General features: G+C 37.8%; 2 protein-coding genes across 4 annotated transcripts in view; one reads left to right on the top strand and one right to left on the bottom strand.

Annotated features, from left to right (window-relative positions):
• Positions 1-1,032: 1,032 nt before the first annotated feature.
• Positions 1,033-10,045, bottom strand: LOC117293220 (ribonuclease Oy-like). The gene is made up of 8 exons (XM_033775445.1): positions 9,664-10,045; positions 8,808-8,904; positions 7,727-7,815; positions 6,975-7,047; positions 5,521-5,588; positions 2,682-2,795; positions 2,435-2,555; positions 1,033-1,688 (listed from the first exon to the last, which is right to left on the bottom strand). Exons 1-8 carry the CDS (start codon positions 9,747-9,749, stop codon positions 1,530-1,532), a joined length of 807 nt encoding a protein of 268 aa, XP_033631336.1. The 5' UTR covers positions 9,750-10,045; the 3' UTR covers positions 1,033-1,529.
• A 212-nt stretch (positions 10,046-10,257) lies between these two features.
• LOC117297433 (hydrolethalus syndrome protein 1 homolog) overlaps positions 10,258-16,713 on the top strand; it is a 10,313-nt gene continuing 3,857 nt past the window's right edge. The window contains exons 1-6 of one of the 3 annotated variants that reach the window (XM_033780487.1): positions 10,258-10,316; positions 11,746-11,850; positions 12,847-12,924; positions 13,275-13,360; positions 14,266-14,498; positions 14,994-15,049. In XM_033780487.1, the coding sequence (XP_033636378.1) occupies positions 11,748-11,850; positions 12,847-12,924; positions 13,275-13,360; positions 14,266-14,498; positions 14,994-15,049 (556 nt within the window). In that variant the 5' untranslated portion in view covers positions 10,258-10,316; positions 11,746-11,747. Of the gene's footprint in view, positions 10,317-10,494; positions 10,505-11,745; positions 11,851-12,846; positions 12,925-13,274; positions 13,361-14,265; positions 14,499-14,993; positions 15,089-16,713 lie in introns of those variants that run through there. The other 2 variants (XM_033780472.1, XM_033780479.1) reach the window with 2 other exon arrangements.

The raw sequence follows: 16,713 nt of genomic DNA, 5'->3' as shown, positions 1-16,713 counted from the left end.
ACTTATGAGGTTCATTGTTCAGAACTACGTCATTATTGACAATCCTTGTAAGTATGCTGCCACCTAGCCTCCATTTTAAGCATTTTGCTCTCGTTTGGGTGAATTTGGGCACTGCTGATGACTCAAAAATGTGAGGGTAAACAGGCCCTTATGCAGGCTTGTTTCAATTTTGAACAAACAAACCAACCTCCGCAAAATGGGATAAGGGTAAGAGTTACTATATACTTGGTGGGCAAGTCTAGTTTGCAAATTGCGATTTGTAAAAGAAACAACAACAACAACAGCAGCAACAACAAATCACCAACAACATCATGAACAACACAACAACGAGCAATATTCGAGAGAGTGAATATAATTACCACGTCAAGCGACCAATACTATACAAGTTATACTTTCTACCCTTAAATTGAAACCACCTTTCAATTTATATGCAAGGCCATACAAACGTTCACCATATTGTTATATACATGCACATAATTAACGAAATATAATGAATTAAGTCGTTGTAAATCTTAAAAACTATACTCCCGTAAACCGGGGGTTTTAATCAGTTGTTTTGCTGCCATTTTTGTTTCACTCAAGTGTATTTATTCGTGTTTTTCAATATCACTTCTATCGCTTTCACATAATGACCCAAATTTAAATGATAAAGGACTCCCCCACCCCACCCCCCCCCCCCAAACAAAATATATATATATATATATTTTTTTTTTTCAAATCATGTGGTTACCAACTGCTTCGTAAAAAGAAAAACACGGTTAAAATAATTATTAGCATAAAAAGTAATACCTGGTAACGAGCAATGGAGAGCTGTTGATAAAACACTGTGATAAACGGCTCCCTCTATAAATAAAGTAATGTAGTTTTTGGGAAAGAGCAAATGTCTTACTCTAAGGGCTTCAGGCCTGAAGTCTGTTAATAATTTTATTAATACTTTTTTAGGCTTAGATGCACACGGCACAAATTTGTTCAACCTTTTCTTTGTTTTTGTTCTCTTGCAACTTCGATGACCAATTGAGGCCAAATTTGGATTCACCAAGTGAGAATACTGGGCTCGATTTCACGCAACGCTAGGATTAATTCTATCTCGAGCTCGTTCTAACTTAGGAGTAATCTTAGGGTTTACATGTTACTGCAAGGCTGGGACTCGTCGTAAGACTAATCCTAAGTTAGGAAGAGTTTGGTGAAATCGACAATTACCACAGGTGTCCAGCCGTCGATTTCACCAAACTCATCCAACTTAGGATTAATCTTAGGATATAGGACAAGTAAAGTTCCGTATTCAAAGACCTAGGACGCATTGAACTTATCCTAAGTTAGGAGGGGTTACTTGTCCTAACTCGAGATAGGATTAATCCTAGCGTTTCGTGAAATCAGCTGCAGTGCTTTTAATGTGAGTGAGATGTGCACATGTTGCCTCAGAACTTGCTGCTGCAACATCGCTACCATCATGCCCTCTCATGTGTCATTATGATTTTTTATCGTTGAAGGCAACAGTACGGTTAGTCTCACAATCCAGGCGTATTGTTCTAGGATATTGGCGGTAATGAAATCCCAACGCTAGGTTTACAGCCAGTGAATTTGTTACTGCTGGAGTTACCACTATGGACGGGACAATCACGTGGTTCAAACGTCTCGTCCAAGCACAGTCGAATCTCTGACAGACACTGTAGAGAGCCCTTTTTCATCTGTAGACAAGAACAAGTTAGCATATAACTACAAACAATTGAAGTATAGCATTGAGAACCATAGGTTCTCCCCACCGAATAAACTCACATATACTGCAAAAATGTTAAAAAAATCATCAATTTTGATCCCAATCAATTTGACAAGGGTTTTCTAAAGGATATCCGAGCTTCTCTCCCTCCACATAAAACCATCCTTATATTATACACTTGTGTAAGTTTCCAGATCGGTCCGAGCGTCAATCTTGAAAAATAGCTGAACCACTTCTCGGCAATAGGACCATCCCAAAAACTGTATGCCTATTACCCCATTTTAATCACCTTCAGAACACCCAGGTTCATTAGTACATAATATCAGAGCGATCTAAGAAACTAAGCGGTTTGAATTTTCGATTTTTAAATAAGCAGTTTTAAATATAGGGCCAACATACACTAAAGAACAAAGACGTCTCAAACTAAGCATGGTATTTCTGTGACACACTTCCGTACCGTACCGTACCGCACCGCACAACGTGAAAAACAACCAAAGCCAACAGAGGGGGCTAACAACGTGAAAAACAAAATGCCACTTATAGATAGCGAACCAAATCCAACAGAGGGGGCTAACACTTGTACCCAATGTGATGTTTAACAAAATAATGTTAGAGGGTAGCCCACTACTTTAAACGTACTGTGATTTTTGTTTCATGGGTAGCTTAATAGCCACAGCTAACCGGCTTACCGGTAAATAGTATAGGTTGGACACTTACCGGCAAAAAGAAGCAACTGAGATTAGGGATGGCGCCTGTAGCAATTTGGACAGCCTTTTGGATGTCAGTCAGTTTGTATCTGGCTGACGACGATGGGACAATACCAGCATCACTTAAAATGCTAAATAAAGAGATTGTCGACAAATTAAAAAAGAAAAAAAATCAATAAAAGATTAAAAACAACAACAATAAATCCAATTTGAAGTTGGGATTTAACAACATTTATATAACACATTTTAGGACCTACTTGTCAATGTCGAACTTTTGTCTGAGGTCGATGGTCTTACTGAAGTAGTTATGCTCACCGTACAAGGCTGGTAGATTGGCACAGCATGTGCCGTGTGCGCCCCATTCATGACACCTTGGGAAGTATACAGAACAAGATAATAATGAGAACAACAGAGTATGTTTCAATTCAACGACACAAATAAATAAACTGTGAAAGCAACATTTATTGCTCTGCAACATCAGCCAAAACATGGACGGCCACGAAAAGTACATTGTAAAGTACACGTGAAAAACCGAATTACGCAGAAGAATATTATCATAAAATAGGGCTCTTGTTTCACACCAACCCTGCTAGGGCAATCCAGAGATATCAAGTCAGTGAAGTTTCTTGTAAAACCGATAACTCATTATAATAAGTTGGTCTTTTATTCATTCTTAGTTCGTAGTTTGTAAATTTATTTAGAAGGCTATAGTTTTGTCATCCAGTCGGCAACGAGTGAAGACATATGGATATCTATCGAGAGCACATTCAATGAATTTGTGCAACAGTGTTGTTTTTCTTCTGTCATTATTCTTTTGCAACTTCAATGAAAAATTGAGTCCCCAATTTTACACACTTGTTATTGTAACAGTGCATGTGTTGTGGGATACAACCGAGAATACTGGTATTTGACAAAGCTTTGGTACACCTTTGCAAAGGTGTCAAATGCCTTGAATTATTTAGCATTTTGTAGTTTTTGTGATAAGTAGCAGTGTGCCATGAGCAGCTGGTGAATTTATGAAGTCATTGAATTTGTTAGTCAAACTGCTCAAGTTTATCAATATTGCAAGGTTCGTTATTAATTGTTTACCCGGGTGTAAAGCTTTGCAAGTTACTGACTGTCAAAAAACCCAGGTCAAAATTCCAGTTGAACCTAGTTAACTGGGGTCAACTGGCTCAACTGGATAGTGATCAAACTCGTCCATTTTCCGTATTAACCAACTGTTTTGGACTAGGTTTAACTGTCAACTAGTTTGAAATTATAAATCAGTTGGTTTCTGTCCATTTTCCATATTAAACCAACTGGCTTAATGTGTTTAACTCTGTTTAACTAGTTTATCAACTGGTTTTTAACTAGTTCCAGTTAAACCCAGTTTAACTAGGTTCAACTGGAATTTTGACCTGGGAAATCATATGAAAGGGAAACAAAATCCTCATTGCAGTATGGTGCTGTTCTTTTGTGTTTATATTATGATCAGAGGAGATGGGGTTTCTTTCATGAACAAGAGCAAAACCATCATTAAAACAGAAAAATAATAGCAAAACAATAACATACTCATTTAATAATTCAGTTTTCGGTATTGATCTTCGAACCTTGGTTCTATGTACATTGTAACTAATACACACGGGCACTTCCTTGTACGATTTGCCTGACCAATCAAACATGTAGAGCAAAGAGGAAGGGAATTGAATATTACTTTTGCGGTCGACCAATTTCTTCAAAAAGCACAGTGAACTTATTATGCAAAATGTTTGTATTATTATTGTAGGCCTACAGGTTGATCTCATATCTAGAAGGGATGTCATGGTTATTGTTAGAAGAGTGGGGACAGTATAATAAAGGAATACACAAAGGACAATGCTGTCCTCAAGTTGACATCCTTTGTATTTTTGTTTTCTAACATTGTTTGGTCTTACATAAATTTCAGTGTCCTAAAATCACTAATAATCTATGCGAGAAAGTTAAGTTGGGGGACGAAGGAAAAACCCAAACATTGACACCAAAAATGTTAAGGGTCTGAATGCGTTTGGTATTGACTATGGGAATATTAATGGCAATATAAACTTAGTAAAAAATACAGCAGCTTTGATGTTATAATGCATTCTGAGAAACTTTTCACTTCGAAATACTGCGGTTGTGGGGAAAAAATATCACTTCTTTTTCCCTCGAAAATTTACATCTGAGAAGCGTTATGACAGTAACGTTTCTAATATTGTGTACTTCAATTGCAGATAATTCTTCAAGTTCCTGCGTGGACAACCGCTCCAGAGTTTTGGCAATAATTGCAACTATATGATTGAAACAAGCAGTGGGTTCATTACCAAACGAATACAATCCCTTTAAGTATCGTACAGTGTTGGTTATTATAATTTCTGATGAGGTGACGACCTCTTATGATGTTTTACTGTACACTCAATGTTGCTGTTTGAAAGGGTGTTTTACTGTACACTCAATGTTGCTGTTTGAAAGGGTGTTTTACTGTACACTCAATGTTGCTGTTTGAAAGGGTGTTTTACTGTACACTCAATGTTGCTGTTTGAAAGGGTGTTTTAGTTGAGCTCATCTTATTGTGAGAGTCAAATTAGGGCCCTTTTCCAAACCACGGCTTCGGCTCAGGCTATGATAGGCCCCGCAATTGTTTCGACAATTGCGCGTGCTTTGCGTATGCGACTAGGGCTTCATCATCGAGAGAACGGAGCCTGAAGCCGAATCCTTAGTTTCAGGATTTGAGCTTTGTGAAGTTTGTCTCCAGTTCATCGTATGGCTAGCACGGAATTGTATTGTTCTTTGTGATTTCTGCACAGAATTGTATGGAATGGGCCCGACGAACCAGCTAAATCTGATGATGAATCCACAGTGATCATTTTAGCCAATAACCATAGACTTCGGTTGCCAAAAGTGTTAGTTTGAAACCGGTTATAACAACGGTTTCAAAATACTGCATCGGGGATGAGAGTGTGGATTTTTTTTTTTTTTTTTTTTTTTTTTTTTTTTTTTTCGTGAAATCGGCTGCTCGTCATTTCCCTTACGCCGGCGACTTTCACTGGCAGTATGATGTTAATATTTGATGTATTGTAAATCACACGTAAGACTTACCAAAATGAGCCGAGAGCACCACCGACAAACAAATTCGGCCAGGACTGGTTCATTTCTGGGAGAAGATCCTTTTTTAAGACACAAATAAATAAAAACAATAGTCATAATGAAAAGTATTGTTATTACTCTATACATGGATTACGGGCATACAAATTATACTGCTTCATTAAGACATGACATTCAAGATTCTGATAACAAATTAAATTGCAGTTCGTCGAGGTGGTCCCATAATCTCTGTAGAACTGAACGGTTTAACAGGGTTTTTTTTAATTGACCACAAAATGTTTAAACATTTTTAGAAGACTTTTCCCCGCAATTTTGTGGTTTTTTTCTTCTTCTCAAAAGTCAAGAGGATTGAGATTACCACAAACACATTGAACTTAATGGACAATATTTGAAGTAATCAACAGTTTTCAAATTAAAGTACGTTTGAAAACTAGACGATTTGGATGGGTACTCTTCCCTTTACACGTATTTGGTTAGGATTGTTATCTGTAGTCAAGCGTTTCCTGAACAACAGACGCGTTGAGTTTTGTTCCTCATTTGTTCTCACACATTAACATTTAAAGGCCTATGCATATATTTATTTGGCTTTGAAAAATTGAAATTGTACTTATAACAATTTGCTCTGGGTAATTTTATTTTCAAGAAGATTTTATTTCATATAACAAAACAGGTAAGTATGACGGCTCCCTCTGAAGTAAAGTAGTTATAAGAAAGAAGTATTTTCTCACACTTAAAATGTTAGAGCAATCGCACAACATTGGTAAATCGGATTGTCCAGAGGCCCACACTTCGTGTATCACAACTTCTATATATAAAATAACAAACCTGTGAAAATTTAGGCTCAATCGGTCACCGGAGTCGGGAGAAAATAACGGGAAAACACACCCTTGTTTCCGCACGTTTCGCCGTGTCATGACATGTGTTTAAAATAAATCCGTTATTCTCGATATCGAGAATTGATAATTGATAATTGTTTTAATGTTTTCTCAAAAAGTAAAACATTTCATGGAATAATATTTCAAGGGAAGTCTTTCACCATTACCTTATGTAAACCCTGTAAGTTATTTGTAAATCTGTGAATTTTTAATCTTTGTTCTGTTCAGAAAGTGTCCAATGGCTTTAAAAGACTTCAGACCTGAAGCCTTTTGTAGGGCATCTGAAAGCACAACAATTATTGTGCAACGGGTGTATTTCTTGCATTATTCTCTTTCACCGATTTGTTTTATTTCATGCTTATGTTGGGATACTGGTCTTGACAATTTTACCAAGGGTGTGTCCATAAAAGTCCCTGACATCATTCACAAACAAGAGTGGAGTGTTGAAGAGGCAGTTGTTTTTAAGAAGGGAGGCAGTTATTTTTATGAAGGGAGGCAGTTGCTTTTATGAAGGGGGTTCACTTTTTAAAAACTGGTTTTAGGCGAAGGTAAACTTTGTTAATGCGTTCTTACATCGATCACGCCCATGGTGAATGTCCAAGAGTTATTACAGCACTGCGGGCTCAGTGTGTCTGTCTTTGTTGGCCTGTGGAATTACAATAAATAAAACATGGAAGTAGAATTATACCCAGAATGATTAAAAGAGATTATACTTTCATTTCATGATCGTCAAAAATCGTTATTGATAAGTGTGTTGATTGTAAACACAAATGCTGCATTTCGGATTATGCAAAATCAAATTTCAAATAATGGTTGTTATTACGATATTTAATTTTAAAAACACCTTCGGTGAAAATGTTTTTTTTGTTTGCTGTCGTATCCTAAAGGACCGTCCCGTTGTGAGAGTCACGAAGTTATATCGATTTAAAGACAGTGGACACTATTGGTAATTGTCAAAGACTAGTCTTCACAGTTGGTGTTTCTCAACATGCATAAAATAACAAACCTGTGAAAATTTGAGCTCAATCGGTCGTCGAAGTTGCGAGATAATAATGAGGGGAAAAACACCCTTGTCATACGAAGTTGTGTGCTTTCTGATGCTTGATTTCGAGACCTCAAATTCTAAACTTGAGGTCTCGAAATCAAATTCGTTGAAAATTACTTCTTTCTCGAAAACTATGTCACTTCAGAGGGAGCTGTTTCTCACAATGTTTTATACAATCAACCTCTTCCCATTACTCGTAATCAAGAAAGGTTTTATGATGATAATTATTTCGAGTAATTACCAATAGTGTCAACTGCCTTAATTGGATTCCAATGCTTACCACGTTCCATGAATGGTCCACTGACGTATGTTACTCGGAATGATGCATTTTTTCGTTTTGCGATGGTGGGGGCGATCGTAACCACCAGTCTGTATTAAAAGCAGGAAAATACAATATTCATGAAATATCTATGTTTTGGTCGTCAAATTGTTGAAAGGCACTACAGAACTAACTTTTATACGAAGAGATTGGATGAAGTTTGAGCCCTTCGCTTATAAATGATTTGGAAATGATTTGGATTTGCAACAACAAAATAAAGACAACAATATAAAGCATAGAATTTCATGCATTGCATTGCATCGCTGGTCTGGGCTAGCTGCTTAAAGCCTTGACGAAAGGCTATAATATTGATGAAACCAGTGACTACTCCATAAAAGTTCTATTACCGTATGTAGAAGTTAAATACACATTGTCAAATTTAATATAATCATAAGACGAACTTAACATGGCAGTCAGGTTGGCTCAGTGGTTTCTGTCTCGGCGTATTACCTCAGTGAACCCTGGTTTCAGCCCGAACCGGAGACACGCATAATTATGGATTGGGTTTTTTAGTCCCTATGATTGCGTTGGTTTTCTAAAAATGCGTCTTCATTGTTCCTACTCAAAAAAAGTTGGTGTGATGTTTCCATAGGATGCTTTTCCTGCCGATTATATAATTCAGATTCAGATTCAGAACATTAGGACCACTTGCCAACCTTTGTATAATAGACCTCAGCTTATAACAGTTATTCCAACCAATTCAACTTGCATTTTGTGGCTGTGATTCATTGTCACACTCCAGGACACAGTTTTTGTTTTGCACTTTGTAATATCAACGATGTTATTGTAAGCTGCTTGTGATGTTTTCATTTCCAACAATATTCTTTACACGGATAATGTGTTATTATTGTATACTCGGTACTTTCCCGACTCTGTGAACAAAAACACAGGCATTTTTACTACTCTGATGGGATAGTGAACCCACGACCTTTTCAGCTAAGAGCAGTGTCTTACCATCTAGACCACTGAGGTTGCCCAGTAGAGGTAGCTCGAATCCTTTAATTTCAAACAAGTAAATTATTTGCTAAATTGATTTTCTTACATAGTTGAACTGGAGACACACGCTTTGAGGCCACTGTAAAACAAATTGAAGATAGTCCCAATCGTGTGACACAGACTGGCTCTTAACACATTTATCTCTGGAATTAAAAAAAAAAAAAAAAAAAAACACATCCTAGCAAAAATGACAATTTAAAGCAAAACAGTATTAGGCCTACCCTCAAATTAGTTTTGAGGCTCTGTGTTGTGAGGAATCAACCATTATGACATTGGTAAATCTGTTGTTGTTAGTAAGGAAGTTCATGCAGTATTTATGTTACTTGGGCCGGCCTCACGGTTGTCTAAAGGGAAAGTGCGCCTTAGGTTTGTGGACCGTTTGATTAATAAAGATACAGAAGAAGAAAAAAACGTGAAAGTTGCATTTCAAGTGGCCGCGTCTTTTAGATGTTGCCGAAATTACAGAGCGGTTTATGTCCACGCCTGAAGAATGATCCATTGTTATACTCTACACAATCTTAGAAAATGTCACACCCAAACCAAATTAATTGACAAAATAAGAAGACCGCCAGTTGCAGTTCAGTTGGAAGAGTGCCGGCACATTTAAACCGGAGATCACCTGGTTCAAACCCTGCTCTAGTAATTTTTTTTTTACTAGAAGATACACAGTATATGATTTTCCATAACCACACTTCAAAGTGGAGGATTTTGATGCCCATTATTGAAACCTGTACCTTTAACAAAGTAATATTTTAATGCCATTCACTTTAAAAAGTTACAAACCTTTTTTTGCTTTTCCTTGTTTTAATTCCCACTATAAAGCACAATGTATTTTTTTGTAAGATATTTTAACTCACATTTAAAAACATTTACTTTTTAAGTGGATTAAAAGGAGAACTTACGGTAGGCATGTCCATTCGCCCAAGATTCCCTCACAAGCGAACATCAACACGAAAATACAAACAAACTTTATGAAGTGTGCACACATTTTCCAAACAGACGGATTTCTCGACAAAGATGAGGAACAGTTGTATGCGTCAAGCGCCAATCTCTCTCAGGACGGCATGATTTGTAGTGTCACGGGGGGTCTATTATAATTATCTGTTTCGATGTATAGGCCTACTTCTATTACAGACTTGCGGATCCCCAGTCAGGTTGCTTTTTCGGATTAATGTTTTTATGGTCAAATTCAGTCGCATGCTGCTGGCGTATAAATAATTGATGAAACTGATTGCAGTTGATCAGTACAAGCCAATCATCGCCTGGTGATACATGTGTATACTGTGAAGTAGTTCCCGGTTCGGGTTCGTGTCCCAATGCCCCGCCCACATAAACAATCGTTTATAAAAATAATCACAAAACGCAAACCGAGAGAAAAATTTAAATAGCGCCCTCTCGCAAAACGCAAGCCGAGGGAAACATATAAACAGCGCCCTCAGTAGTTAGATTCCAGTGTCAGGAAGTTTGAAATACTGCACTGGATGTGTGATGTTTGTTTTGCATTTGCCAGCTGCACCACGGTCGGTCACGGACGATCACGCACAACAACTTGCAAGTGAGTACCGTGATTACAACAAGTTACATGCTTGTTATTCACCTTTCGTGTGAAACTTACCGATATTGAACTGATAACGCGTTTGGGGGAAAATCAAATGATTTTTTTTGAGAGTGAACTTTATTTTATTTTAAAAATGTTTCAATTTAAAAAACCATTACCATGTTTTGTCGTAGACCCAGTATTCAGTAAAGCCCGGTTCATACTTCCTGCGAATGCGAATGCGAATTTGACGTGAATTTGACATCACAACCATCCTTTCGTAGCAATAATTGTGTGAACTGCTGCGAACATTTGTTGCCTAATTTGTGACGTCAACATTCGCTTCGCATTCGCAGGAAGTATTGAACTGGGGCGTACTCTTTTTTTGAAATGTTGTCATTATCGGCACCAAAGGCTGGGGCAAAGTACTCCTTTTTTCAAAATGTTGTTGTTATCGGGGCGCTGTACTGATTTTTTCAAAATTATGTCATTATCGGACACAACCGTACCATTAATGACAAAATTTCGAAAAAAGGAGGAGAGTGCCCAAATTGGTGTAGGTTGCGATAACGTAACCCTCCTTCGCCGTCAGGAGGAGGGTTGCGTTATCACAACTACAGTTACCGGGTCTAGTTTTGTTGGGATTGTTGGGTATACTACTATTACTCCTAGAATAGTAGAACTGAGGTTCATTAAAAAGGAAATACAAGCATTATGAATGTATTGAGTAGGGTGGGGAAAGCTTTAGGTGTACAGTACACATGAAACTACAGTTCTGGCTGGCTAACGGTCGTAAAACTTTCACCCATCAATGCTGATTTGAAAAACGTATAGCGTTAAGGAGGCCCTAAATATGAGACCCCTATAAGGCTCACAGGGGAGCCTTATACTAGTTTCTAGAAGTAGCCTCCACAAACCTCTGGATGTATGTATAGGTCATCAAATCTTACAACACAAACTTTTTGTTTTGTAATTCCATTTTTTAATTTGTTTTTAAATCAAATCTCGCCAAAACTAGGCTTTATCTATACTGTTCTTTGAACTCTCATTGAGCCTGTCAGGGGTCCAGAAAACCTAGAAACTGGGGCAGTGTACTCCTTTTTTCGAAATTTTGTCGTTATTGGTCGTACTAGATAATGACAAAATTAAATAATATGGAAGTCAAACAAAGTGTGGTAAACCAAAGGATGAAAGAAATGTTGAAACTCAAAATTTACGGCGCCCCAGTTTATGGGTCTACAGAAAATCCAGTCAGCAAACTCAAATTCGTTATAAGGTTTTAAATTCTTACCGTTGAATTCAGATCCCATTCAAGCCATTTGACTGTACGGATCGCTGCTCTGCGCATGTATGCACAGAGCAGTGATTTGTGTACAAAACTTGCCCACTAAAAAACTACTGCGCCTTTGTGGGGACGGAGTTCTAATTGCTAACTTTTTCCTTGCAGCAATGGACGACAGTTTACACTTCAGCGAAAATGATGTTCGTCAGCAACTGGATGCCCTTGGTTACCACAACGTTCCATCGGCACAGCTAAGGCAATTTGCTAGAGGTGAACAAACTGATGATACTAACCACATGACCTTTGAACTTTAGCCACTAAAAGTACATAGCACTCTTTTTAAGTCCTTTTAAAGAATCTGGACACTATTTGTAATGGTCAGAGACCAGTCTTCTCACTTGGTGTATCTCAACATATGCATATAGTAACAAACCTGTGAAAAATTGAGCTCAATAATTGGTCGTCGAAGTTGCAAGATAATAATGAAAGAAAAAACACCTTGTCACAAAAAGTTGTGTGCTTTCAGATGCTTGATTTCAATAGCTCAAATTCTAAATCTGAGGTCTTGAAATTCAACTCGTATAAAATTACTTCTTTCTCGAAATCTACATCACTTCAGAGGGAGCCGTTTCTCACAAAGTTTTATACTGTCAACCTCTCCCCATTACTTGTCACCAAGTAAGGTTTTATGCTAAAAAATTATTTTGAGTAATTACCAATAGTGTCCACTGCATTAAAGGTTTTAATAAAACTAGGTTTTTATACAGTGTTTTATCACACCCCTCGTGGCGTACCAATACGCTGTTAAGCTCATTACTTGTTTTTCAACAGTATAAGCAGGTAGAGCAGAGCTGTTTTGAATTATGAGACCCCCATTTTTAAAGCACCTTTCGGTTTACAAGGTGCTGCGGCATACTTAGCAGCCACTGCCAGAAACACTGGGGCGAACCCCTTCTCTTCACGAATCATGATAAGTGTATCTGGGTTCTTTTGTGTACGTACATGGCTTTACGTCCCATCTAAAGGATGAAGCAATCATGGTTAAGTGTCTTGCTTTCAAAGTACACATGTGTCAAGCAGGGAACGTAAACCCACACTTTGCTGATCACAAACACCTGAACTTGAGTCCGGTGTGCTTCACCACTCGGCCAGGACACACCTATTCACATTACAGAGTCAGTTCCCAGAAAAAACAAAACCCTTGGGGAAAATTCCTGGTAGGTAGGTATTATGCTATAATTCTCTGGGTTTTTTGTTCTTCTTCAGATTTGGAAGGATTGATCCAAAGAGACACAGAGGGGAGAAGTAAATCAGATGAGGCATCAACACTTGCATCAGAGATTGGTAAGGCATCTTAATGTCATCTAAATGCAATATGATCATACTATTTTGGTATATTGATTCCGAATTTCAAAATTTCTTTCATCCTTTGGTTTACCACATTTTTGCATTAGGCACTTTACAAATGTCTTTATCAAAATATGACTATTATTATTTTGTTTGATTTCGATATTAATTTGATTTCCATTTTGATATATCTTTCTTTATAATGCTGTCTATAAATTAATCAGTATTGTGTAATATGGACAGGTTATGGTAAGTATTATGTAGACAAAAAACAATCTATGACCTTAAACTTTTAACTCTGCTGTAGACACATCTGACTAATATTCCTACCTGGTTAATGATATCAGATTACAGTTCAGATGATGTGAGTGTACCAGTTAGACATCCTCAAGGAGGCAGTAGAAGACCCACCTCAGCTCCCACTGCACCAAGAGTAAGTCACGCACTATATTCTTCTCTCCTGTACAATTGTAGTCTTTTGAGTTGTAACCACAATAATGGTGGCTTCTTATGTAGAGCGCATATCCGTCACTCAGTGACGCTCCTGGCACTGTAACTGTATTTCCTGCAAGATGTGGGACTAGGTTTAAGCGCATATCCGTCACTCAGTGACGCTCCTGGCACTGTAACTGTATTTCCTGCAAGATGTGGGACTAGGTTTAAGCGCATATCCGTCACTCAGTGACGCTCCTGGCACTGTAACTGTATTTCCTGCAAGATGTGGGACTAGGTTTAAATTATGAGACCTTATCCAGATATACAGGTAGCACCATGTAGTGCTTTACAAGGTGCTGTGGCGCAATTTGCTGCCGATCGGACCAGGAACACTGGGGCGAACCCCTTCTCTTTACGATATAAGTGCATTGGGTTAAACAACACACTAGACCATTGGCTTTACGTTCCATCCGAAGGACAAAGCAGTGTGGTTAAATGTCTTGCTTAAGGAGACAGGTATCACGACTCTCAAACCCACACTATGCCTAACGGCAGAGCTTGAGTGCGGTGCTCTTAACACTAGGCCATGATACACCAACAGTTACCAAACAATTGTAAACAGTACTTATTTCCCAACCAAATATTTGGTCAAAATAAGGAGACTGCTATCATACTGTAGAGCCCAAGTGGTTTAAAGTTCATAGAATTTCCAACCCCCGCAAATTTGAATAGCCTACCCACCCCCCCCCAAGTAAGTTTTATTGTATAACATTTGTATACAATTAAACAGCCAAGCTACGTCTTTAAGCCTACTTTGTCTTTAACTATACAACAAATGCAGAAAAAACATTGACAAATATAAGAATGTAAAACGTAGATGATCTGCTCATGTTAACCAAACAGGCAAGGTACGTCCCGAGTACAAAAGTTCAACCTAATCATCCAGGATCTAGCAGGCAGCCAAGCTACCCGGCTAAGCATCCCCAGCCGTTCAGCTATAAATACGGTGATACGTCCATCGCTAATCTAGATACTACGGATGAAAGCGTCTCAGCCTCAGGGAGACAAGAGAGAAGAAGATCCACAGGAGAGAGAAAGAAACCTGTGAAGACTGCCATGAAGAGAAAAGTAGTCAGGTAGGATTGCACAAAGCATTATCCACCGCAATTTTTGATGAAATGTGCACGAGTGCAAGGCTATCATTGGCTAAGAGCTGTGTGCAGCGCGTACACGTATGCACTTTTGCATTGTTTATCGTGAACAATGGTGGTCGAAGACAAATAGTGCAATCCATCTTTGGCAGTTTTATTTGCAACCTTAATGTAACAATTGGTTCGATAAAACTTACACTTGAATACAAAGTAAAAATTGTTTAAAAAACTACAATACAAAAAGATTAAACTGAACACATTTTCAAGAATCCCAGGCAGGGCAAAAGGCAATAGCAAAAAAACCAGAAAAGCTACTGAGTGATATTATTAGCCTACCTGTGGGCGACCGAGTATCTTGATGAAATATGAATGTCGGTGCTTTATGAAATCGACCCCTGGTTTGATTTGTAATTCATTACTTGTTAATAACGAGGCACAAGTTTTCTAAACAAAGTTATGTTAATGTTTCCCCTTTTTTAGGAAGCTGAATGGTCAAGTGCAAGTGTTTGATGAATCCATAACCGAGAGTGAATCAGGTAACTACTTCCTTGGATTAAAGACAGTGGACACTATAGGTAATTGTCAAAGACCAGTCCTCTCACTTGGTGTATCTAAACATATGCATAAAAGAACAAACCTGTGAAAAATTTGAGCTCAAATGGTCGTCGAAGTTGCGAGATATGAATGAAGTAAACAAACACTCTTGTCGCCTTAATTGTGTGCTTTTATATGGTTGATTTCGAGACCTCAAATTCTGAACTTGAGGTCTCGAAATCAAATTCGTTGGAAATTACTTCTTTCTCGAAAACTACATCACTTCAGAGGAAGCCGATTCTCACAATGTTTTATACTTTCAACCTCTCCCCATTACTCTTTACCAAGAAAGGTTTTATGCTAATACTTATTTTGGGTAATTACCAATAGTGTCCACTGCCTTTAAAGGAACACGTTGCCTTGGATCGGTCGAGTTGGTCTTTGAAAAGCATTTGTAACCGTTTGTTATAAAATGCATATGGTTAGATAGATATTATAAAAGTAGAATACATTGATCCACACAAATTTGCCTCGAAATTGCGTGGTTTTCCTTTCACTTTGCGAACTAACATGATCGGCCACTATGGGAGTAAAAAATTTGACTCCCATAATTGACCGACCTTGTTAGTCGACGAGGTAAAAGGAAAACCACGCAATTTCGAGTGATACTTGTGTGGATCATTATATCCTACTTTTAAAATGTCTCTCTAGACATATGCATTTTATAACAAACGGTTACAAACGCTTTTCAAAGACCAACTCGATCGATCCAAGTCAACGTGTTCCTTTAACTTCATGAACGGACCAGTCTAGCGGTCCTATGTTTCAATCTGTAATTATCTATCAATTTTGTTGAGTAACCAAGTTTATTCGCCCATAGTAAAACATTAGAGAAATTTTCTCTCAGTGGTTGTTCAGTTAATAGCAGTGCACTTGGTAAAACTGTGTAACTTTTTTCGTTGTGTTATTTTTTTTTATTGTGTAAAGAATTCTGGGCCAGTAAACATTTTGCACTACAAGCCATGTGGTCTTGTCCATTTTCCCCAAAGATTTGAGCCCTGGCTCGCATGGAGAGATGTGTCTTGAAAACTGTATGGTTCACCCAGGGGTATAAGTGGGTAGTAGTTGATATTGTGTATTATGATATTACCCATGTTGTATACTCTTAAGAGAGCTGAGAAAGATTAAAGACACTCAACACTATTGGTAATTGTCAAAGTATAGCCTTCACAGTTGGTGTATCTCAACATATGCATGAAATAACTAACCTGTGAAAATTTGAGCTCAATCGAAGTTGCGAGATAATAATGAAAGAAAAAAACACCCTTTTCACACGAAGTTGTGTGCGTTTAGATGGTTGATTTCGAGACCTCAAGTTCTAAATCTGAGGTCTCGAAATCAAATTCGTGGAAAATTACTTCTTTTTCAAAAATTATGGCACATCAGAGGGAGCTGATTCTCACAATGTTTTAAACCATCAACCTCTCCCCATTACACGTCACCAAGAAAAGTTTTATGCTAATAATTATTTTGAGTAATTACCAATAGTGTCTGCTGCCTTTAAAGGAATGGATGACCAGGGCACTAATGTAAAGGGCATTGAGACAGTAATTGTGAAAAGCGTTGTATAGAATCTTGTGTTTATTTTATTATATAGTTTAAATTT

The sequence above is a fragment of the Asterias rubens genome, chromosome 1 (assembly GCF_902459465.1).
Source record: "Asterias rubens chromosome 1, eAstRub1.3, whole genome shotgun sequence".
In the NCBI taxonomy this organism is placed as follows: Eukaryota; Metazoa; Echinodermata; class Asteroidea; order Forcipulatida; family Asteriidae; genus Asterias; species Asterias rubens.
This window is presented reverse-complemented; position numbering and strand designations above follow the sequence as displayed.

Excerpts from the sequence above, each read along its gene's own strand:
- LOC117293220 (XM_033775445.1), bottom strand. The coding sequence starts at position 9,749 with ATGTGTGCACACTTCATAAAGTTTGTTTGTATTTTCGTGTTGATGTTC. Across the intron at positions 2,796-5,520 it reads GGTGCTCTCGGCTCATTTTG|GTGTCATGAATGGGGCGCAC; the intron begins GTAAGTCTTACG and ends ATACTTCCCAAG. Across the intron at positions 1,689-2,434 it reads TCAGTTGCTTCTTTTTGCCG|ATGAAAAAGGGCTCTCTACA; the intron begins GTAAGTGTCCAA and ends TCTTGTCTACAG.